This window comes from Stigmatopora argus, chromosome 4 (genome assembly GCF_051989625.1).
Source record: "Stigmatopora argus isolate UIUO_Sarg chromosome 4, RoL_Sarg_1.0, whole genome shotgun sequence".
NCBI lineage: Eukaryota > Metazoa > Chordata > Actinopteri > Syngnathiformes > Syngnathidae > Stigmatopora > Stigmatopora argus.
This window is the reverse complement of record NC_135390.1, coordinates 17,637,999-17,661,435: the sequence shown is the minus strand read 5'-3', so window position 1 is coordinate 17,661,435 and position 23,437 is coordinate 17,637,999. Positions and strand designations below refer to the sequence as shown.

The window sequence follows — 23,437 nt, the reverse complement described above, 5'->3', positions numbered from 1 at the left end:
GCCTTACTATACTATGTCGTTTTTTTAAAAGAAAAAAGCCTTACTATACTATGTCGTTTTTTTAAAGAAAAAAAAGCCTTACTATACTATGTCGTTTTTTAAAGAAAAAAAGCCCTACTATAGTATGTCGTTTTTTAAAGAAAAAAATAGCCTTACTATACACACTGTTGTTTTTTAAGAAAAAAGCCTTACTATACTATGTCGTTTTTTAAAGAAAAAATTAGCCTTACTATACTATGTCCGTTTTTTAAGAAAAAAACCTTACTATATTGTCGTTTTTTAAAAGAAAAAAGCCTTACTATACTATGTCGTTTTTTTAAAGAAAAAAGCCTTACTATACTATGTCGTTTTTTTAAGAAAAAACCCTTACTATACTATGTCGTTTTTTTAAAAGAAAAAAAGCCTTACTATACCATGTCGTTTTTTAAGAAAAAAAGCCTTACTATACTATGTCGTTTTTTAAAGAAAAAAAGCCTTACTATACCATGTCGTTTTTTAAGAAAAAAAGCCTTACTATACTATGTCGTTTTTTAAAGAAAAAAGCCTTACTATACTATGTCGTTTTTTTAAGAAAAAAAGCCTTACTATACTATGTCGTTTTTTTAAGAAAAAAGCTTTACTATACCATGTCGTTTTTTAAGAAAAAAAGCCTTACTATACTCTGTCGTTTTTTAAAGAAAAAAGCCTTACTATACTATGTCGTTTTTTTAAGAAAAAAAGCCTTACTATACTATGTCATTTTTTTTAAGAAAAAAGCCTTACTATACTATGTCGTTTTTTTAAGAAAAAAGCCTTACTATACTATGTCGTTTTTTTTAAAGAAAAAAAAGCCTTACTATACTATGTCGTTTTTTAAAGAAAAAATTAGCCTTACTATACTATGTCCGTTTTTTAAGAAAAAAGCCTTACTATACCATGTCGTTTTTTAAGAAAAAAGCCTTACTATACTATGTCCGTTTTTTAAGAAAAAAACCTTACTATATTGTCGTTTTTTAAAAGAAAAAAGCCTTACTATACTATGTCGTTTTTTTAAAGAAAAAAGCCTTACTATACTATGTCGTTTTTTTAAGAAAAAACCCTTACTATACTATGTCGTTTTTTTAAAAGAAAAAAAGCCTTACTATACCATGTCGTTTTTTAAGAAAAAAAGCCTTACTATACTATGTCGTTTTTTAAAGAAAAAAAGCCTTACTATACCATGTCGTTTTTTAAGAAAAAAAGAGCTTACTATACTATGTCGTTTTTTAAAGAAAAAAGCCTTACTATACTATGTCGTTTTTTTAAGAAAAAAAGCCTTACTATACTATGTCGTTTTTTTAAGAAAAAAGCTTTACTATACCATGTCGTTTTTTAAGAAAAAAAGCCTTACTATACTCTGTCGTTTTTTAAAGAAAAAAGCCTTACTATACTATGTCGTTTTTTTAAGAAAAAAAGCCTTACTATACTATGTCGTTTTTTAAAGAAAAAAATAGCCTTACTATACTATGTCCGTTTTTTTAGAAAAAAGCCTTACTATACCATGTCGTTTTTTAAGAAAAAAAGCCTTACTATACTATGTCGTTTTTTTAAAGAAAAAAGCCTTACTATACTATGTCGTTTTTTTAAGAAAAAAAGCCTTACTATACTATGTCGTTTTTTAAGAAAAAAAACCTTACTATACTACGTCGTTTTTTAAAGAAAAAAAGCCTTACTATACTTTGTCGTTTTTTAAGAAAAAAAAGCCTTACTATACTATGTCGTTTTTTAAGAAAAAAGCCTTACTATACTATGTCGTTTTTTTAAAAGAAAAAAGCCTTACTATACTATGTCGTTTTTTTAAAGAAAAAAAAGCCTTACTATACTATGTCGTTTTTTAAAGAAAAAAAGCCCTACTATAGTATGTCGTTTTTTAAAGAAAAAAATAGCCTTACTATACACACTGTTGTTTTTTAAGAAAAAAGCCTTACTATACTATGTCGTTTTTTAAAGAAAAAATTAGCCTTACTATACTATGTCCGTTTTTTAAGAAAAAAACCTTACTATATTGTCGTTTTTTAAAAGAAAAAAGCCTTACTATACTATGTCGTTTTTTTAAAGAAAAAAGCCTTACTATACTATGTCGTTTTTTTAAGAAAAAACCCTTACTATACTATGTCGTTTTTTTAAAAGAAAAAAAGCCTTACTATACCATGTCGTTTTTTAAGAAAAAAAGCCTTACTATACTATGTCGTTTTTTAAAGAAAAAAAGCCTTACTATACCATGTCGTTTTTTAAGAAAAAAAGCCTTACTATACTATGTCGTTTTTTAAAGAAAAAAGCCTTACTATACTATGTCGTTTTTTTAAGAAAAAAAGCCTTACTATACTATGTCGTTTTTTTAAGAAAAAAGCTTTACTATACCATGTCGTTTTTTAAGAAAAAAAGCCTTACTATACTCTGTCGTTTTTTAAAGAAAAAAGCCTTACTATACTATGTCGTTTTTTTAAGAAAAAAAGCCTTACTATACTATGTCATTTTTTTTAAGAAAAAAGCCTTACTATACTATGTCGTTTTTTTAAGAAAAAAGCCTTACTATACTATGTCGTTTTTTTAAAGAAAAAAAAGCCTTACTATACTATGTCGTTTTTTAAAGAAAAAATTAGCCTTACTATACTATGTCCGTTTTTTAAGAAAAAAGCCTTACTATACCATGTCGTTTTTTAAGAAAAAAGCCTTACTATACTATGTCCGTTTTTTAAGAAAAAAACCTTACTATATTGTCGTTTTTTAAAAGAAAAAAGCCTTACTATACTATGTCGTTTTTTTAAAGAAAAAAGCCTTACTATACTATGTCGTTTTTTTAAGAAAAAACCCTTACTATACTATGTCGTTTTTTTAAAAGAAAAAAAGCCTTACTATACCATGTCGTTTTTTAAGAAAAAAAGCCTTACTATACTATGTCGTTTTTTAAAGAAAAAAAGCCTTACTATACCATGTCGTTTTTTAAGAAAAAAAGCCTTACTATACTATGTCGTTTTTTAAAGAAAAAAGCCTTACTATACTATGTCGTTTTTTTAAGAAAAAAAGCCTTACTATACTATGTCGTTTTTTTAAGAAAAAAGCTTTACTATACCATGTCGTTTTTTAAGAAAAAAAGCCTTACTATACTCTGTCGTTTTTTAAAGAAAAAAGCCTTACTATACTATGTCGTTTTTTTAAGAAAAAAAGCCTTACTATACTATGTCGTTTTTTAAAGAAAAAAATAGCCTTACTATACTATGTCCGTTTTTTTAGAAAAAAGCCTTACTATACCATGTCGTTTTTTAAGAAAAAAAGCCTTACTATACTATGTCGTTTTTTTAAAGAAAAAAGCCTTACTATACTATGTCGTTTTTTTAAGAAAAAAAGCCTTACTATACTATGTCGTTTTTTAAGAAAAAAAACCTTACTATACTACGTCGTTTTTTAAAGAAAAAAAGCCTTACTATACTTTGTCGTTTTTTAAGAAAAAAAAGCCTTACTATACTATGTCGTTTTTTAAGAAAAAAGCCTTACTATACTATGTCGTTTTTTTAAAAGAAAAAAGCCTTACTATACTATGTCGTTTTTTTAAAGAAAAAAAAGCCTTACTATACTATGTCGTTTTTTAAAGAAAAAAAGCCCTACTATAGTATGTCGTTTTTTAAAGAAAAAAATAGCCTTACTATACACACTGTTGTTTTTTAAGAAAAAAGCCTTACTATACTATGTCGTTTTTTAAAGAAAAAATTAGCCTTACTATACTATGTCCGTTTTTTAAGAAAAAAACCTTACTATATTGTCGTTTTTTAAAAGAAAAAAGCCTTACTATACTATGTCGTTTTTTTAAAGAAAAAAGCCTTACTATACTATGTCGTTTTTTTAAGAAAAAACCCTTACTATACTATGTCGTTTTTTTAAAAGAAAAAAAGCCTTACTATACCATGTCGTTTTTTAAGAAAAAAAGCCTTACTATACTATGTCGTTTTTTAAAGAAAAAAAGCCTTACTATACCATGTCGTTTTTTAAGAAAAAAAGCCTTACTATACTATGTCGTTTTTTAAAGAAAAAAGCCTTACTATACTATGTCGTTTTTTTAAGAAAAAAAGCCTTACTATACTATGTCGTTTTTTTAAGAAAAAAGCTTTACTATACCATGTCGTTTTTTAAGAAAAAAAGCCTTACTATACTCTGTCGTTTTTTAAAGAAAAAAGCCTTACTATACTATGTCGTTTTTTTAAGAAAAAAAGCCTTACTATACTATGTCATTTTTTTTAAGAAAAAAGCCTTACTATACTATGTCGTTTTTTTAAGAAAAAAGCCTTACTATACTATGTCGTTTTTTTAAAGAAAAAAAAGCCTTACTATACTATGTCGTTTTTTAAAGAAAAAATTAGCCTTACTATACTATGTCCGTTTTTTAAGAAAAAAGCCTTACTATACCATGTCGTTTTTTAAGAAAAAAGCCTTACTATACTATGTCCGTTTTTTAAGAAAAAAACCTTACTATATTGTCGTTTTTTAAAAGAAAAAAGCCTTACTATACTATGTCGTTTTTTTAAAGAAAAAAGCCTTACTATACTATGTCGTTTTTTAAGAAAAAACCCTTACTATACTATGTCGTTTTTTTAAAAGAAAAAAAGCCTTACTATACCATGTCGTTTTTTAAGAAAAAAAGCCTTACTATACTTTGTCGTTTTTTAAAGAAAAAAAGCCTTACTATACCATGTCGTTTTTTAAGAAAAAAAGCCTTACTATACTATGTCGTTTTTTAAAGAAAAAAGCCTTACTATACTATGTCGTTTTTTTAAGAAAAAAAGCCTTACTATACTATGTCGTTTTTTTAAGAAAAAAGCTTTACTATACCATGTCGTTTTTTAAGAAAAAAAGCCTTACTATACTCTGTCGTTTTTTAAAGAAAAAAGCCTTACTATACTATGTCGTTTTTTTAAGAAAAAAAGCCTTACTATACTATGTCGTTTTTTAAAGAAAAAAATAGCCTTACTATACTATGTCCGTTTTTTTAGAAAAAAGCCTTACTATACCATGTCGTTTTTTAAGAAAAAAAGCCTTACTATACTATGTCGTTTTTTTAAAGAAAAAAGCCTTACTATACTATGTCGTTTTTTTAAGAAAAAAAGCCTTACTATACTATGTCGTTTTTTAAGAAAAAAAACCTTACTATACTACGTCGTTTTTTAAAGAAAAAAAGCCTTACTATACTTTGTCGTTTTTTAAGAAAAAAAAGCCTTACTATACTATGTCGTTTTTTAAGAAAAAAGCCTTACTATACTATGTCCTTTTTTTAAAAGAAAAAAGCCTTACTATACTATGTCGTTTTTTTAAAGAAAAAAAAGCCTTACTATACTATGTCGTTTTTTAAAGAAAAAAAGCCCTACTATAGTATGTCGTTTTTTAAAGAAAAAAATAGCCTTACTATACACACTGTTGTTTTTTAAGAAAAAAGCCTTACTATACTATGTCGTTTTTTAAAGAAAAAATTAGCCTTACTATACTATGTCCGTTTTTTAAGAAAAAAACCTTACTATATTGTCGTTTTTTAAAAGAAAAAAGCCTTACTATACTATGTCGTTTTTTTAAAGAAAAAAGCCTTACTATACTATGTCGTTTTTTTAAGAAAAAACCCTTACTATACTATGTCGTTTTTTTAAAAGAAAAAAAGCCTTACTATACCATGTCGTTTTTTAAGAAAAAAAGCCTTACTATACTATGTCGTTTTTTAAAGAAAAAAAGCCTTACTATACCATGTCGTTTTTTAAGAAAAAAAGCCTTACTATACTATGTCGTTTTTTAAAGAAAAAAGCCTTACTATACTATGTCGTTTTTTTAAGAAAAAAAGCCTTACTATACTATGTCGTTTTTTTAAGAAAAAAGCTTTACTATACCATGTCGTTTTTTAAGAAAAAAAGCCTTACTATACTCTGTCGTTTTTTAAAGAAAAAAGCCTTACTATACTATGTCGTTTTTTTAAGAAAAAAAGCCTTACTATACTATGTCATTTTTTTAAGAAAAAAGCCTTACTATACTATGTCGTTTTTTTAAGAAAAAAGCCTTACTATACTATGTCGTTTTTTTAAAGAAAAAAAAGCCTTACTATACTATGTCGTTTTTTAAAGAAAAAATTAGCCTTACTATACTATGTCCGTTTTTTAAGAAAAAAGCCTTACTATACCATGTCGTTTTTTAAGAAAAAAGCCTTACTATACTATGTCCGTTTTTTAAGAAAAAAACCTTACTATATTGTCGTTTTTTAAAAGAAAAAAGCCTTACTATACTATGTCGTTTTTTTAAAGAAAAAAGCCTTACTATACTATGTCGTTTTTTTAAGAAAAAACCCTTACTATACTATGTCGTTTTTTTAAAAGAAAAAAAGCCTTACTATACCATGTCGTTTTTTAAGAAAAAAAGCCTTACTATACTATGTCGTTTTTTAAAGAAAAAAAGCCTTACTATACCATGTCGTTTTTTAAGAAAAAAAGCCTTACTATACTATGTCGTTTTTTAAAGAAAAAAGCCTTACTATACTATGTCGTTTTTTTAAGAAAAAAAGCCTTACTATACTATGTCGTTTTTTTAAGAAAAAAGCTTTACTATACCATGTCGTTTTTTAAGAAAAAAAGCCTTACTATACTCTGTCGTTTTTTAAAGAAAAAAGCCTTACTATACTATGTCGTTTTTTTAAGAAAAAAAGCCTTACTATACTATGTCGTTTTTTAAAGAAAAAAATAGCCTTACTATACTATGTCCGTTTTTTTAGAAAAAAGCCTTACTATACCATGTCGTTTTTTAAGAAAAAAAGCCTTACTATACTATGTCGTTTTTTTAAAGAAAAAAGCCTTACTATACTATGTCGTTTTTTTAAGAAAAAAAGCCTTACTATACTATGTCGTTTTTTAAGAAAAAAAACCTTACTATACTACGTCGTTTTTTAAAGAAAAAAAGCCTTACTATACTTTGTCGTTTTTTAAGAAAAAAAAGCCTTACTATACTATGTCGTTTTTTAAGAAAAAAGCCTTACTATACTATGTCGTTTTTTTAAAAGAAAAAAGCCTTACTATACTATGTCGTTTTTTTAAAGAAAAAAAAGCCTTACTATACTATGTCGTTTTTTAAAGAAAAAAAGCCCTACTATAGTATGTCGTTTTTTAAAGAAAAAAATAGCCTTACTATACACACTGTTGTTTTTTAAGAAAAAAGCCTTACTATACTATGTCGTTTTTTAAAGAAAAAATTAGCCTTACTATACTATGTCCGTTTTTTAAGAAAAAAACCTTACTATATTGTCGTTTTTTAAAAGAAAAAAGCCTTACTATACTATGTCGTTTTTTTAAAGAAAAAAGCCTTACTATACTATGTCGTTTTTTTAAGAAAAAACCCTTACTATACTATGTCGTTTTTTTAAAAGAAAAAAAGCCTTACTATACCATGTCGTTTTTTAAGAAAAAAAGCCTTACTATACTATGTCGTTTTTTAAAGAAAAAAAGCCTTACTATACCATGTCGTTTTTTAAGAAAAAAAGCCTTACTATACTATGTCGTTTTTTAAAGAAAAAAGCCTTACTATACTATGTCGTTTTTTTAAGAAAAAAAGCCTTACTATACTATGTCGTTTTTTTAAGAAAAAAGCTTTACTATACCATGTCGTTTTTTAAGAAAAAAAGCCTTACTATACTCTGTCGTTTTTTAAACAAAAAAGCCTTACTATACTATGTCGTTTTTTTAAGAAAAAAAGCCTTACTATACTATGTCATTTTTTTTAAGAAAAAAGCCTTACTATACTATGTCGTTTTTTTAAGAAAAAAGCCTTACTATACTATGTCGTTTTTTTAAAGAAAAAAAAGCCTTACTATACTATGTCGTTTTTTAAAGAAAAAATTAGCCTTACTATACTATGTCCGTTTTTTAAGAAAAAAGCCTTACTATACCATGTCGTTTTTTAAGAAAAAAGCCTTACTATACTATGTCGTTTTTTTAAGAAAAAAAGCCTTACTATACGATGTGTTTTTTTAAAGAAAAAAAGCATTACTATACTATGTCGTTTAAAAAAAAAAGCCTTACTATACTGTCATTTTTTAAAGAAAAAAGCCTTACTATACGATGTGTTTTTTAGAGAAAAAAAGCATTACTATACTATGTCGTTTTTTAAAGAAAAAATTAGCCTTACTATACTATGTCCGTTTTTTAAGAAAAAAGCCTTACTATACCATGTCGTTTTTTAAGAAAAAAAGCCTTACTATACTCTGTCGTTTTTTAAAGAAAAAAGCCTTACTATACTATGTCGTTTTTTTAAGAAAAAAAGCCTTACTATACTATGTCGTTTTTTAAAGAAAAAAATAGCCTTACTATACTATGTCCGTTTTTTTAGAAAAAAGCCTTACTATACCATGTCGTTTTTTAAGAAAAAAAGCCTTACTATACTATGTCGTTTTTTTAAAGAAAAAAGCCTTACTATACTATGTCGTTTTTTTAAGAAAAAAAGCCTTACTATACTATGTCGTTTTTTAAGAAAAAAAACCTTACTATACTACGTCGTTTTTTAAAGAAAAAAAGCCTTACTATACTTTGTCGTTTTTTAAGAAAAAAAAGCCTTACTATACTATGTCGTTTTTTAAGAAAAAAGCCTTACTATACTATGTCGTTTTTTTAAAAGAAAAAAGCCTTACTATACTATGTCGTTTTTTTAAAGAAAAAAAAGCCTTACTATACTATGTCGTTTTTTAAAGAAAAAAAGCCCTACTATAGTATGTCGTTTTTTAAAGAAAAAAATAGCCTTACTATACACACTGTTGTTTTTTAAGAAAAAAGCCTTACTATACTATGTCGTTTTTTAAAGAAAAAATTAGCCTTACTATACTATGTCCGTTTTTTAAGAAAAAAACCTTACTATATTGTCGTTTTTTAAAAGAAAAAAGCCTTACTATACTATGTCGTTTTTTTAAAGAAAAAAGCCTTACTATACTATGTCGTTTTTTTAAGAAAAAACCCTTACTATACTATGTCGTTTTTTTAAAAGAAAAAAAGCCTTACTATACCATGTCGTTTTTTAAGAAAAAAAGCCTTACTATACTATGTCGTTTTTTAAAGAAAAAAAGCCTTACTATACCATGTCGTTTTTTAAGAAAAAAAGCCTTACTATACTATGTCGTTTTTTAAAGAAAAAAGCCTTACTATACTATGTCGTTTTTTTAAGAAAAAAAGCCTTACTATACTATGTCGTTTTTTTAAGAAAAAAGCTTTACTATACCATGTCGTTTTTTAAGAAAAAAAGCCTTACTATACTCTGTCGTTTTTTAAACAAAAAAGCCTTACTATACTATGTCGTTTTTTTAAGAAAAAAAGCCTTACTATACTATGTCATTTTTTTTAAGAAAAAAGCCTTACTATACTATGTCGTTTTTTTAAGAAAAAAGCCTTACTATACTATGTCGTTTTTTTAAAGAAAAAAAAGCCTTACTATACTATGTCGTTTTTTAAAGAAAAAATTAGCCTTACTATACTATGTCCGTTTTTTAAGAAAAAAGCCTTACTATACCATGTCGTTTTTTAAGAAAAAAGCCTTACTATACTATGTCGTTTTTTTAAGAAAAAAAGCCTTACTATACGATGTGTTTTTTTAAAGAAAAAAAGCATTACTATACTATGTCGTTTAAAAAAAAAAGCCTTACTATACTGTCATTTTTTAAAGAAAAAAGCCTTACTTTTCGATGTGTTTTTTAGAGAAAAAAAGCATTACTATACTATGTCGTTTTTTAAAGAAAAAATTAGCCTTACTATACTATGTCCGTTTTTTAAGAAAAAAGCCTTACTATACCATGTCGTTTTTAAGAAAAAAAGCCTTACTATACTCTGTCGTTTTTTAAAGAAAAAAGCCTTACTATACTATGTCGTTTTTTTAAGAAAAAAAGCCTTACTATACTATGTCGTTTTTTAAAGAAAAAAATAGCCTTACTATACTATGTCCGTTTTTTTAGAAAAAAGCCTTACTATACCATGTCGTTTTTTAAGAAAAAAAGCCTTACTATACTATGTCGTTTTTTTAAAGAAAAAAGCCTTACTATACTATGTCGTTTTTTTAAGAAAAAAAGCCTTACTATACTATGTCGTTTTTTAAGAAAAAAAACCTTACTATACTACGTCGTTTTTTAAAGAAAAAAAGCCTTACTATACTTTGTCGTTTTTTAAGAAAAAAAAGCCTTACTATACTATGTCGTTTTTTAAGAAAAAAGCCTTACTATACTATGTCGTTTTTTTAAAAGAAAAAAGCCTTACTATACTATGTCGTTTTTTTAAAGAAAAAAAAGCCTTACTATACTATGTCGTTTTTTAAAGAAAAAAAGCCCTACTATAGTATGTCGTTTTTTAAAGAAAAAAATAGCCTTACTATACACACTGTTGTTTTTTAAGAAAAAAGCCTTACTATACTATGTCGTTTTTTAAAGAAAAAATTAGCCTTACTATACTATGTCCGTTTTTTAAGAAAAAAACCTTACTATATTGTCGTTTTTTAAAAGAAAAAAGCCTTACTATACTATGTCGTTTTTTTAAAGAAAAAAGCCTTACTATACTATGTCGTTTTTTTAAGAAAAAACCCTTACTATACTATGTCGTTTTTTTAAAAGAAAAAAAGCCTTACTATACCATGTCGTTTTTTAAGAAAAAAAGCCTTACTATACTATGTCGTTTTTTAAAGAAAAAAAGCCTTACTATACCATGTCGTTTTTTAAGAAAAAAAGCCTTACTATACTATGTCGTTTTTTAAAGAAAAAAGCCTTACTATACTATGTCGTTTTTTTAAGAAAAAAAGCCTTACTATACTATGTCGTTTTTTTAAGAAAAAAGCTTTACTATACCATGTCGTTTTTTAAGAAAAAAAGCCTTACTATACTCTGTCGTTTTTTAAACAAAAAAGCCTTACTATACTATGTCGTTTTTTTAAGAAAAAAAGCCTTACTATACTATGTCATTTTTTTTAAGAAAAAAGCCTTACTATACTATGTCGTTTTTTTAAGAAAAAAGCCTTACTATACTATGTCGTTTTTTTAAAGAAAAAAAAGCCTTACTATACTATGTCGTTTTTTAAAGAAAAAATTAGCCTTACTATACTATGTCCGTTTTTTAAGAAAAAAGCCTTACTATACCATGTCGTTTTTTAAGAAAAAAGCCTTACTATACTATGTCGTTTTTTTAAGAAAAAAAGCCTTACTATACGATGTGTTTTTTTAAAGAAAAAAAGCATTACTATACTATGTCGTTTAAAAAAAAAAGCCTTACTATACTGTCATTTTTTAAAGAAAAAAGCCTTACTATACGATGTGTTTTTTAGAGAAAAAAAGCATTACTATACTATGTCGTTTTAAAAAAAAGCCTTACTATACTATGTCGTTTTTTTTAAGAAAAGGCGTTAATATACTATGTCGTTTTTTTAAGAAAAAAGCCTTACTATACTATGTCGTTTTTTTTTTTTTTTTGAAAGCCTTGGATTTGATTGGATAACTTTATTCATCCCGTATTCGAGAAATTTCATTGTGACAGTAGCAGGAAGGGGGGGGGGTGCAGATAAAGAAAAAAAAACACAGTTACAAGTTAGACAGTACAGTCGCAAGGGCCGCAGAACAACAAAGCAAAAGCACAGAGTACAAAGCAAAGAAAGTAAATGGGATCATTAAGAATCACCAAATCAAATCATTAAGACAGAAAAAGCAGCAAAAACACAAAACAAACAAGAGTGGACGAAGCTACCGCTACCGGCTGCCACTTGAACGACACCATCTTGGTTGCGGTAGCAAAAACGGATACAGACTCAAGAAAAAGACATTGTAAAGTTGGATAAAACTGGAACCACACACGGGAAGTCTTCCACAAGATGGGGAACTTCTGCAGACTGGGACCGAGGTAGAGAATATGCAGAGTCACTCTTCCAAGCTTATCCGCACAGTTCCTCAGTAGTCTGGAGCTGAAAACAACAGTAGCAGAGTAGAAACCCTCGACTCCGTTTCCGGCCTGGTAAGCGCCGACAGCTCTTCCATCTTATCCCATGATGGAATGCTTGGTCTGAAGCATTGCTTCTTCTCTCAGCACTTTTGTCCAGCTCTGAATTTCCAGCGGTATTGAGGTGTTGCTCCTTCTGCTGCGTATTGTAACAGCTAGTCCCATGTGTATGACAGCGTAGGCATGGCTGAATGGTTCCAAAAAAGAAGTATTAGAAAGAAGCCAGGCTAACAGAACAAAGAAATTTGTAAAAACATTAAAGTAAAAAGGAAAGTATTAAGAAATATTAAAATGTAATTTAAAAAAGGATAGAAGGGCTGTAAAACACGAAAAACAAATAAGAGTGGACAGTGCTACTGCCACTGGCTTCCGCGTGACTGCGCCATCTTGGAAAACTTACTATACTATGTCATTTTTTAAAGAAAGGGGCCTTACTATATTATGTCGTTTTTTAAGAAAAAATCATCACTATTATACTATGTTGTTTTTTAAGAAAAAAGCATCACTATGTCGTTTTTTTTAAGAAAAAAAAGCCTTACTATACTATGTCGTTTTTTAAAAGAAGAAAGCCTTAATATACTGTCATTTTTTAAAGAAGAAATCCTTAATATACTGTCATTTTTTACAGAAAAAAAGCCTTACTATACTATGTCATTTTTTTTCAGGAAAAAAAGCCTTACGTAAACCTAAGCCTAAACCCAAACCCAAACCTAAGCCTAAACCCAAACCTAAGCCTAAACCTAACATTAGGGGATAGTGGTTAAGGTGAGTGGTTAAGATTAGGGTTAGGGGATAGTGGTTAAGGTATACAGACGCTCCCCTACTTACGAACATTCAACTTACGAACAACGGTACATACGAACATGTCTGCAAATTGCGTTTAAGTCCAAAAATGTTCGCAAGTCCAATTTTGTATTTCATGCCTTCTTCTTCGTTGCAATGCGGAAGTGCGTGAATGTATCTCCAGTGTGCAAAGAACCTTTTTCATTTGTATCATTAAATATCTCATGCATCCAATATTGAATATGGTTGGTAAAAAGCTAAAGGCTTCTATTGAGGGAGTTGCAAGGAAGAGGCAAGCCATTTCATTTGAAACGAGTGGCAATAATAACGAAGCTTGATGCGCGTCAGAAAGTGGTGAGCGTTGCACATTCAGTACCATTTATAAACAGAAAAACATGATGAAAAAAAGAAGAAAACTGTGCAATCGTCATTAGGTCGCTTCTTTTGGCCAGTTTCTAATAGATAAATCTCTCTCTCTCTACAGTACTGTACATATTCTCTCCATTTTATTATTATTTTTTTTTTCAGTACAAACCAATGCGTGTTACTTATACAAGCCTTAAACATACAAATGCACTTATATAAACCTTCAATATACTTATATCGGCCTTAAACATAAATTATAATACAAAATATAGCACTGAATCAACTTACAAACAAATTCAACTTATGAACCAGCTCGGAACCAATTGCGTTCGTAAGTAGGGGAGCGTCTGTATATGTTTTGACGAAAGTTTGGCGACACTCTTTTTCCTTGTCGACGATAATGTCAAATATTTATTCATCTTATTAGACGTGCTTCATAACTGAGCAAAGAATACCCCGAGATTTGGTACAAACGTAAAGCTGGCATGCAAAATGACTTGAATGGCTGGACATCGTAAGGCTTTTTCTTTTAAAAAAAGTGGTCTATGTAAAGTAAAGCTTTTATTTGTTTAAAAAATAAATACTATGTATATATAGTCAGGCTTTTTTCTTTAAAAATGACCATGTATATTAAGGGTTATTATTAAAAAATGACCATGTATAGTAAGGCTTTTTTATTTAAAAAAAAACGACCATGTACAGTAAAGCGTTTTTCTTAAAAGACGACATAGTATAGTAAGGCTTTTTTTTCTTAAAATGACATAGTATTGTAAGGCTTTTTTCTTAAAAAAAACGACATAGTATTGTAAGGCTTTTTTTTTTCGTAAAAAACGACATAGTATAGTAAGGCTTTTTTCTTAAAAAACAACATAGTATAGGCTTTTTTCTTTAAAGACGACATAGTATAGTAAGGCTTTTTTGTCTTTAAAAACGACATAGTATAGTAAGGCTTTTTATTTACAAAAAAGACCATGTACAGTAAGGCTTTTTTCTTAAAAAATGACCATGTATAGTAAGGCTTTTTTGTTTAAAAAAGACCATGTATAGTAAGGTTTTTTTTCTTAAAAAACGACATAGTATAGTAAGGCTTTTTTTCCTAAAAAAACGACATAGTATAGTATGGCTTTTCCCCCTAAAAAAACGACATAGTATATAGCATGGCTTTTTTTCTTGAAAAACGACATAGTAGAGGAAGGCTTTTTCCCTGAAAACCGACATAGTATAGTATGGCTTTTCCCCCTAAAAAACGACATAGTATAGTATGGCTTTTTTTCTTTAAAAAAACGACATAGTATAGTAAGGCTTTTTTTCCTAAAAAACGACATAGTATAGCATGGCTTTTTTTCTTGAAAAACGACATAGTAGAGGAAGCCTTTTTTTCTTAAAAAACGATATTGTATAGTAAGGCTTCTTTTCTTAAAAAAAACGACATAGTATTGTAAGCCTTTTTTTCGTAAAAAACGACATAGTATAGTAAGGCTTTTTTTCCTAAAAAACGACATAGTATAGTATGGCTTTCCCCCCCAAAAAACGACATAGTATAGTATGGCTTTTTTCCTTTAAAAAACGACATAGTATTGTAAGGCTTTTTTTCCTAAAAAAAACGACATAGTATAGCATGGCTTTTTTTCTTAAAATGCGATATTGTATAGTAAGGCTTCTTTTCTTAAAAAACGACATAGTATGGTAAGGCTTTTTTTCTTTAAAAAATGACAGCAAGTAAGGCTAAGAGAGTCGGAGAATAAATCTGACTTCTGATTCTTCACCTTCTAGTTGTTGCTGTGGTCCACTGGCAAAATCATTGGGTCAGAACATGAGGTGGGAATCAGGAGTGAGTTCAATTCCACTCGTTGCAATTCTCAAATTGTTTATTGAGGTAATGAAAAGGATAAATACAACTTCCAACTTTACAGTGGTGCAGTGGCAAAGACAATGGGTCAGAACTTCAGGTGGACTCAAGTTCAAATCAGAAGTGAGTTTGATTCCACTCTTTGCAATTCTCAAATTGTTTATTGAGGTAATTAAAAGGATAAATATAACTTCCAATCACATCATTTCAGAAGACACTGTGGTCCAGTGGCAAGAACAATGGGTTGAAATTGAAGTTGGACACAAGTTCAAATCTGGAGTGAGTTCAAGTCCACTCTTTGCAAATCTCAAATTGTTTATTGAGGTGATGAAAATGATAAATATAACTTCCAATCATCTCATTTCAGAAGTCACTGTGGTCCAGTGGCAAAGACAATGGGTCAGACAGACCTCAAGTTAGTGGATTTGACTGCCATGTGGGAGATGGGGTTCGAATCCCGCTGTCGTTTGACTAATCACTACACTAGTAGTTCAGTAAATGGGTAATCCTTTTTTCATTCAAATAAAGACTTAGTCATTTTTTTCAGCAAAACAATATTTCCGGTCAGCCTTCGGCTGACCGGAAGACAGTTGGGAGGGGGGGTTCCTGGTGGTGTTCGACAGTCGGCCTTCGGCCGACTGCCGACACCATACAGTCGTTGACTGGCGACACCGGGACGTGAACCCTCGACACCCACGTCGCAGGCAGGTGACTTACCCACTACACCACGAGGCGGCCCGCCTATACATGATTGGAAGTTATATTTATCCTTTTCATTACCTAAATAAACAATTTGAGAATTGCAAAGAGTGGAATTGAACTCATTCCTGATTTGAACTTGAGTCCACCTGAAGTTCTGACCCATTGTCTTTGCCACTGGACCACAGTGACTTCTGAAATGATGTGATTGGAAGTTATATCTATCCTTTTCATTACGTCAATAAACAATTTGAGAATTGCAAAGAGTGGAATTGAACTCACTCCTGATTTGAACTTGAGTCCACCAGGAGTTCTGACCGTTTGTCTTTGCAACTGGACCACAGTGACTTCTGAAATGAAGTGATTGGAAGTTATATTTATCCTTTTCATTACCTCAATAAACAATTTGTGAATTGCAAAGAGTGGAATTGAACTCACTCCTGATTCCCACCTCAAGTTCTGAACCAATATTTTTGCCACTGGACCACAGCAATAACTAGGAGAAGAATCAGAAGTCAGATTTATTCTCCGACTTTCTTAGCCTTACTATACTATGTCGATTTTTTAAAGAAAAAAGCCTTACTATATACAGACGCTCCACTACTTACGAACATTCAACTTACGGACAACGGTACATACGAACATGTCTGCAAATTGCGTTTAAGTCCAAAAATGTTCGCAAGTCCAATTTTGTATTTCGCGCCTTTTTCGGAGTAGTACTTCTTTCCGCCGCTAATACCGACGCCTGGCGCTGTGAGAGCTCAGCTCACCCAGCATCTACCTTCTTCTTCGTTGCAGTGCGGAAGTGCGTGAATGTATCTCCAGTGTGCAAAGAACCTTTTTCATTTGTATCATTAAATATCTCATGCATCCAATATTGAATATGGTTGGTAAAAAGCTAAAGGCTTCTATTGAGGGAGTTGCAAGGAAGAGGCAAGCCATTTCATTTGAAACGAGTGGCAATAATAACGAAGCTTGATGCGCGTGAGAGTGGTGAGCGTTTCACGGGCATTGAATCGTTCGAGCGTCAGTACCATTTATAAACAGAAAGATCGAGCAGCAGGACCCAAATATTGAACGTTGCACAAAGTTTGCAAATCAATTGAATGATTCCATACAGTGCTACCGCATCATTTATGATGAAAAAAAGAAGAAAACTGTGCAATCGTCATTAGGTCGCTTCTTTTGGCCAGTTTCTAATACATAAATCTCTCTCTCTCTCTACAGTACTGTACATATTCTCTCCATTTTATTAAATGTTTTTTTTTTCAGTACAAACCAATGCGTGTTACTTATACAAGCCTTGAACATACAAATGCACTTATATAAACCTTCAATATACTTATATCGGCCTTAAACATAAATTATAATACAAAATATAGCACTGAATCAACTTACAAACAAATTCAACTTATGAACAATCGCTCGGAACCAATTGCGTTCGTAAGTAGGGGAGCGTCTGTACTATGTAGTTTTTTTTAAAGAAAAAAAGCCTTGCTATACATGGTCATTTCTGAAGGAAAAACAGGCTTACTATACATGGTCATTTTTTTAACAAAAAAAGTCTTATTATACGTGGTCTTTTTTAAAGCAAAAAAAGCCTTACTATAGATGGTCATTTTTGGAGAAAAAAAAGCACCACTTGGGTGACATTTGTTTTTAACGCTGCTCGTTTCATTTTATTTTTGGCTGTATTTTTCTGACATCCCTTTTTAATACCAGATTGTAAAAAATGTTGTCCCTCCTCGAATGAAAACGGCGAGGATTCCGAGCACGTCTCGCCTCGCTCATCCGTTCCCACGCAGCTCACCTCTCACGATCCCGGCCGTTAGCGCCGCGGAGCAAATGAGTAACTAGCGGCGCGCCATCGCGCCGGTCATCGGCAATTATCCGCAGAAAAATGAAGCTAATCGATTCCGGCCGCTTTTTTTTTTTTCTTCTTCTCGCAGTCGCGAGCCGAGGCCGCCGACAAATGGAATGCGTAATTAACCTTTGAGGCGATTAAAAGGCTGCGAAGGGAAGTCAGACAAAAAAGCAGAACAAGTAATGGCGCGGTGACGACGTGTTTGCCTAGCGGTCGCTTCGACGTTTTAACACACAAAACGGCCAGATAACATCCGATGGGGAAGCTTTTACTTTGGCCTTTTGGCAAAATCGGATTAGCATTCATTAGTTAGCAAAGTGGAATAATTTTGGCCGGGTAGTTAGCATGTCGGCCTCACAGTTCTGGGGTCGAGGGTTCGATCCCAGGTCGGTCCTCACCGTGGGGAGTCTGCATGTGGTCTCCGGGCTTGCGTGGGTTTTCTCCGGGTACATCGCTTTCCTCCCACATCTGAAAAAAAATATGCATGCTAGGCTAGGCTAGCTGGTTGAACACTCTAAATTGTGTTTTGGTCTTTGTGTGGTCAGGCGAATGTTACCTGATGGAGTGGTCCGACTGGAGCTCCTGCGTCAGCATCTGCGTCAAAGACGCCGGGGTGGACTTTGGTTCGGTTCGAGTGAGATCGCGAGCCGTGCTGGCCCAGGAACCCGAGAACCTGCAACTGTGTCCGGATCAAGTCTGGGAGTCGGAACCCTGCACAGGTACGGCCCATGACGAACTTCTTTTGACTGACTTTTTGGGCATTACCAGAGCATCTTTGAAGCAAAATGGCTGACGCCATGTGTCTTTTTGGCCATGACTCCTTGAGACTTTTTGTGGATCTACTTACCCTGAATATCTCTACCAAATTTCATGTCGTTAGGTCTAACAGGCTTCAGGGGCTGAATTTTCCAAATTGAAAAAAAGACTGGGTTCCGAAGCCTGGAAAGGAGCTCGACCAAAATAGCTGACGTTCAGCGTCTTTTTTGGCTCGTCTCTTGACTTTTTGGATCAAAAATATCTACCTACGGCTGACTTTCACCCCGGAAAGACTCCATTTCCAGTAGGTTGCCTGAGATACGGAGATAAATCGCTCGCGTGGCTGCTCGAGATGAACGAGAGCCTCTAGATGACAGACGGATTAAAAAAAAATGGCGTCCTTTCTTCGTTCCAAGGTTAAATTGTTCATTTCCTCCGGCCAAATCCGCAGAGACGCCGATGCCGTTATCGTTTCTCGGCGCCGCCGATATACGCTCGTTAAGGCTGGGCTCCGGGCCAACATTAAAATACTCGGCTCCGCTCGTTTAACGCTAACGGCCGACAGGCGTATAAATTTACACTATTGCTTTGCGATCATTCTGTCAAGTCATGCTTGTTTTTTGGGGAATCTTAGGAGGCGAGTGCTTCGAGTACAAGTGGCTGAGCAGCTTTCGAGCCAACTCGTCGCGAGCGCTGGTCTGGTGTCAGCGTTCCGACGGACTCAACGTCAGCGGTAAGAACATTAGCGTCACTCTCTGGTAAACACTAAGTATTTGGGAAATTCGCTTTTTAAAGTCACGGTTGCACTTTTTGACTTAAGAACGGACACACGACTCTGCGGACAAATTCTGTTTTTTACAATTGCTATCAAATTTGGATCACGTAAAGCTTAACGCTAAAGATTTAGTTTTTGCTGAATCATGGCCGCAAAGAAAAAAATTAACAGTTTCACATGGAAACACAATTTTGGTTGACTTGTGATAAGTAAGACATGCCCCCAAATTTTCTGAAATTATTCAATAAGGCATGCCTAAAAATGACACAGCATGTATGCTAATTTGGCTAATCAACATTTGACTTAATTGAATGATAAAATGCCAATTTGACTTAGTTCGTAAGTTAAAATGGCGAGCCAAAAAACAAAAACGTATTAATATTTTATTTGTATAATTTGTAAATTGCTGAAAAAAATGCATTGCTTGATTTCTTTTCCTTCCGTACTTTTGATCCAAAATGTGTATTTAGTAGTTTGGGTAAAAAACTGGCGTAGTCACTGACGGAAAATTTGTAGTATTTGGCATCTCTGACAAGTTAAATGATAAACACAAATATATAATATATTGAATTGAATGCTTTTATTGTCATTATGCAAGTATAATAAGATTTAAAGCTTCAACACAAAGTGCACGAATAACAAAAGACAAATAAATACTAACAATAAATAATATAAAAAACTACTAATAAATAAATTAGTAGTCAACAACCTAAGTAGGAAAGTGCACAAATAACAAAAAAGAACATGTCAATAATAATATTAGAAATATACTAATGTATTTTTCCCTGTTTTAGGGGGTTGCCTTCCTTCCACCCCCGCTTTGGACGGAAGTGCCTGCGACCCCCCCTGCGTCCCCCCGACGTCTTACTGCAGCGAGGTGAGGCGGGACGAGGCGGGACGTCCGAACCGGGCCAAAAAGGCCAAATAATTAATGGATGGCGCCTCCCGCAGGCGGCAACGTGCTTGTGCGAGGAAGGCTACACGGAAGTGCTGTCGAGCGCCGGGCTTCTGGATCAGTGCGCCCCCATCCCCATTTTGGAGATCCCCACGGGGGGCGACAAGAAAGGGGACGTGAAGACCAGCCGCGCCGTCAACCCCACCTTAACGACCACCACGCTGCCGGGCCGCTCGGGACGCACGTGGTACCTGCAGCCTTACGGACCAGGTCGTTACTTTTGCCGTCGTGGTCGCCCTAAAATGCCGTCGAGTGGGCCGCGCTGACCGGTGCCCCTTTTTTCCCCGTAGATGGCAAATTGAAGATTTGGGTGTACGGCGTGGCGGCGGGCGCCTTCGTGCTGCTCATCTTCGTGGTGTCCATGATCTACCTGGCTTGGTAAGTCTAACCACCCTTCATCCTCACCCTCCTTCTTCCTCATCCTCATCGTCACGTCCTCATCATCCTTCATCCGTCACCCCCCCCGCCCGGGCCTCCCTCCCGACGGCGAGCGCAGCAGCTATTGCGCCCGGCTACACCGCTCCCTGGCCTCCCAGGAGCGCGGCGTGGACGGGGGGGCCGTGCCGACGGGTGGGCGGGACGCCTACACCTGCCCCGACTGTCGGGAGCTGGCTCAAAGCGGAGGCTGACGAGAGGAAGTGTGGGAAAAGGGCCCCGCCCCTCCCCGCATGCCATCCCTCAAGTGCCTGCGGCCCCTCCCCTCGCGCCGTTCGCCACGTAGCAGGTCGGTCAGCTCCGACGAGCAGGTGAGCCCAATCGATTCATTGGCTAGCGGGTGTGAAATTGGCAGGGCGGGGGCCACATTGGGGCCCGTCGCGTCAATTTGCGCGGCCCACGAATGATATTCGCCTAGGTTGACTACGTGTCAGCCTAAAATTCAAGTGAGACTATAGATATGTAGAAGTTTGTTACAATTTTCCCATTTAAAAAAATAAATGGTGACAATTGTTTTTAGTTCAACAAAAATTTTATTTTTCCAGTTTGTTTTGAATTACAAAAAGCACTTATAAAAGATAAGTAAAAATAAAATATTTCCAGTTTTCCACTTATATTCATTCATTCATTTTCTGAACTGCTTTATCCTCATTAGGGTTGCGGGAGGTGCTGGAGCCTATCCCAGCTGACTCCAGGCCAGCGGCAGGGGACACCCTGAATCAGTGGCCAGCCAATTGCAGGGCACGAGGAGAGGGACAACCATTCACTCCCAAAATCATACCTAGGGCCAATTTCGAGTGTCCTATCAGCCTACCATGCATGTCTTTGGAATGTGGGAGGAAACTGGAGTACCCAAAGAAAACCTACGGAGGCCTGGGGAGGACATGCAAACTCCACACAGTGAGGAGCAACCTGGATTTGAACCCAGAGCTGTGAGGTCGCCCGGCGGCTTAAGTCGTGAGCATGTCACATACCTGTCAACCTCTTCCGATAACTGCCCTTACAAATGATTATTGATTCCCCTTACAAACCCCCCAAAAACCTTACAAACACCGTACGAGTCGTACGGTCTTTGTAAGGTTTTGGGGGGGTTTGTAAGGGGAATCAATAATCATTTATAAGGGCAGTTATCGGGAGAGGTTGACGGATATGATGTCAGCCTCACAGCTATGGGGTCATGGGTTCAAATCCAGATTGCTCCTCACTGTGTGGAGTTTGCATGTTCTCCCCAGGATTCCGTAGGTTTTCTCCAGGTACTCCAGTTTCCTCTCACATTCCAAAAACATGAATGGTAGGCTGATTGGACACTCTAAATTTCCCCTAGGTATGAGTGTGGGGTTGAATGGTTGTCCCTCACCTCGTGCCCTGCGATTGGCTGGCCACCGATCCAGGGTATCCCCTGCCTCTGGCCTGAAGTCAGCTGGGATAGGCTCCAGCACCCTGTCAAATAACCTAGTAAAGATTAAGCAGTTTTGGGAAATGAAAAATATATAAGTTTGTTTTTATAATGTCGTTTTTCTATTTAAAGTATATTCTATGTCTTTAATTTTCTAAACAAAGACGAAATAAAGTTTTCCTTTTTCTGAGAAAAAGTTGAAGTCAACATTCATTCCTAAATCTAAAAAGAAAATAGAGTTGATTTGTTGTCAAACAAATAGACCTTACTATCTTGAGATGGTTGGATGTTGGTTTGCTGTCCTCTTGTGGTCAAATCCCGCCATTGCATGCTCCTCTTCATTGCCCATGGTCTGTGTTGATTTCATTTTCCTGTAAGGGGGCAGCATTGTCACATTTGTACCAGTGAGTGGACGACATGCGGATATTGGACGCAATATCGGTCGGAACACGCGTTGCGGCTAACCATGCTAATCTGTGTGTGTGCTAACGGCAGCAAGAAGCCAAAGCGAGTGGAACGAGCGAGGCAGCATCAGAACAACCGTCTCAAACCGCTGACGTTGGCCTACGACGGTGACACGGACATGTAGTTTTTTTTCCCCCCTTTTGGGGCTTTTTTGTTTGTGTGTTGACGGCGAAGGACGACATCTCTTAATTTTGCCCTTTGCATTTTTTTTTGCCTTCATGACCTCTGCGGTATAATACGGAAGTGGATTAGGGCCACTGAAGAACAAACTAAATAAAGATGGACAAGTTTAAACGTCGGAATTCCAAATCTATTCGTTGTCACTTTCTTCACAAATTTTGCAAAGAAGGCACCAACTACAAAACACATTAGGACTTTCAAGAAATGTTATAACTTATGCATACCTAAATCGCCAGGACGACGCGACCATCAACATCAGCAGACAGTGGAGCAGGTCGGTGAGGCCTTCCTACGTTACGTCGTCTTTGGAAGGGTCCGTGCACTCTAACAGGCAAAATGCCGTTTCTTTTGAAGTGAGCCGCATTTCTTAACCTGAAAAGATAGAAATGCCAAGTTACACACAAAAACTTGAAACGTTGCTACACAAGCTGTGAAAATTTGAGGTCATTCCGACGAAAATTTTCTAAATTATTGGCCTACGAAATGGGGTCAAACATTTTGGAACCCCTGTATTTTTTTTATATTAAGAGTATAAAGAATCCAGACTTTCAAATGTGAATTCTGAGAATTAATTACAATTCTTAGAGTAATGCTGACTTAATTCTTAGAACGGACTGAGTGATTGAAATCAGAATTCTGGGAATAAACTCACATTTCTGACTTTGTTTTCCAAAAATCTGAGACAAAAGTCACAATTCTGACTTCAACCACCGAGTTGTCCGAAAAAAATGACCGAGATTGTGACTTAAAAGTCCGAATCCTGGCCCCATATTTGCTTTTGTCAGTGGCCCTAATCCTCTTCCTCTTCCGCAGTTTGGACTTAAATGCCTTCCTTTTTTCACACTCAGCCCCAGAGACCGACCAACTTTTTTTTCCCTTTTTTTTTCTTCTCTACGCTGAGCCGCAGCTGCCGGAGGCTTTACGGGATAT

The 23,437-nt window shown here is 33.8% G+C and overlaps 1 protein-coding gene and 1 long non-coding RNA gene across 5 annotated transcripts in view; one reads left to right on the top strand and one right to left on the bottom strand.

The window, feature by feature from the left end:
- thsd7ab (thrombospondin, type I, domain containing 7Ab) overlaps positions 1 to 22,621 on the top strand; it is a 91,542-nt gene extending 68,921 nt beyond the window's left edge. For 2 of the 3 annotated variants that reach the window (XM_077599725.1, XM_077599726.1), the window contains 6 exons: positions 18,091 to 18,264; positions 18,936 to 19,034; positions 19,871 to 19,953; positions 20,028 to 20,241; positions 20,322 to 20,409; positions 22,358 to 22,621. In XM_077599725.1, coding sequence (XP_077455851.1) covers positions 18,091 to 18,264; positions 18,936 to 19,034; positions 19,871 to 19,953; positions 20,028 to 20,241; positions 20,322 to 20,409; positions 22,358 to 22,451 — 752 coding nt within the window. In that variant the 3' untranslated portion in view covers positions 22,452 to 22,621. Of the gene's footprint in view, positions 1 to 18,090; positions 18,265 to 18,935; positions 19,035 to 19,870; positions 19,954 to 20,027; positions 20,242 to 20,321; positions 20,410 to 20,527; positions 20,778 to 22,357 lie in introns of all 3 variants that reach the window. The other variant, XM_077599724.1, reaches the window with a different exon arrangement.
- Positions 21,849 to 23,437, bottom strand: part of LOC144073702 (uncharacterized) — a 38,411-nt gene continuing 36,822 nt past the window's right edge. The window contains exons 9-10 of one of the 2 annotated variants that reach the window (XR_013300155.1): positions 22,732 to 22,879; positions 21,849 to 22,233 (exon numbers count right to left, since the gene is read on the bottom strand). This is a non-coding gene — a long non-coding RNA (uncharacterized LOC144073702). The remainder of the gene's footprint in view (positions 22,234 to 22,731; positions 22,880 to 23,437) is intronic. The other variant, XR_013300154.1, reaches the window with a different exon arrangement.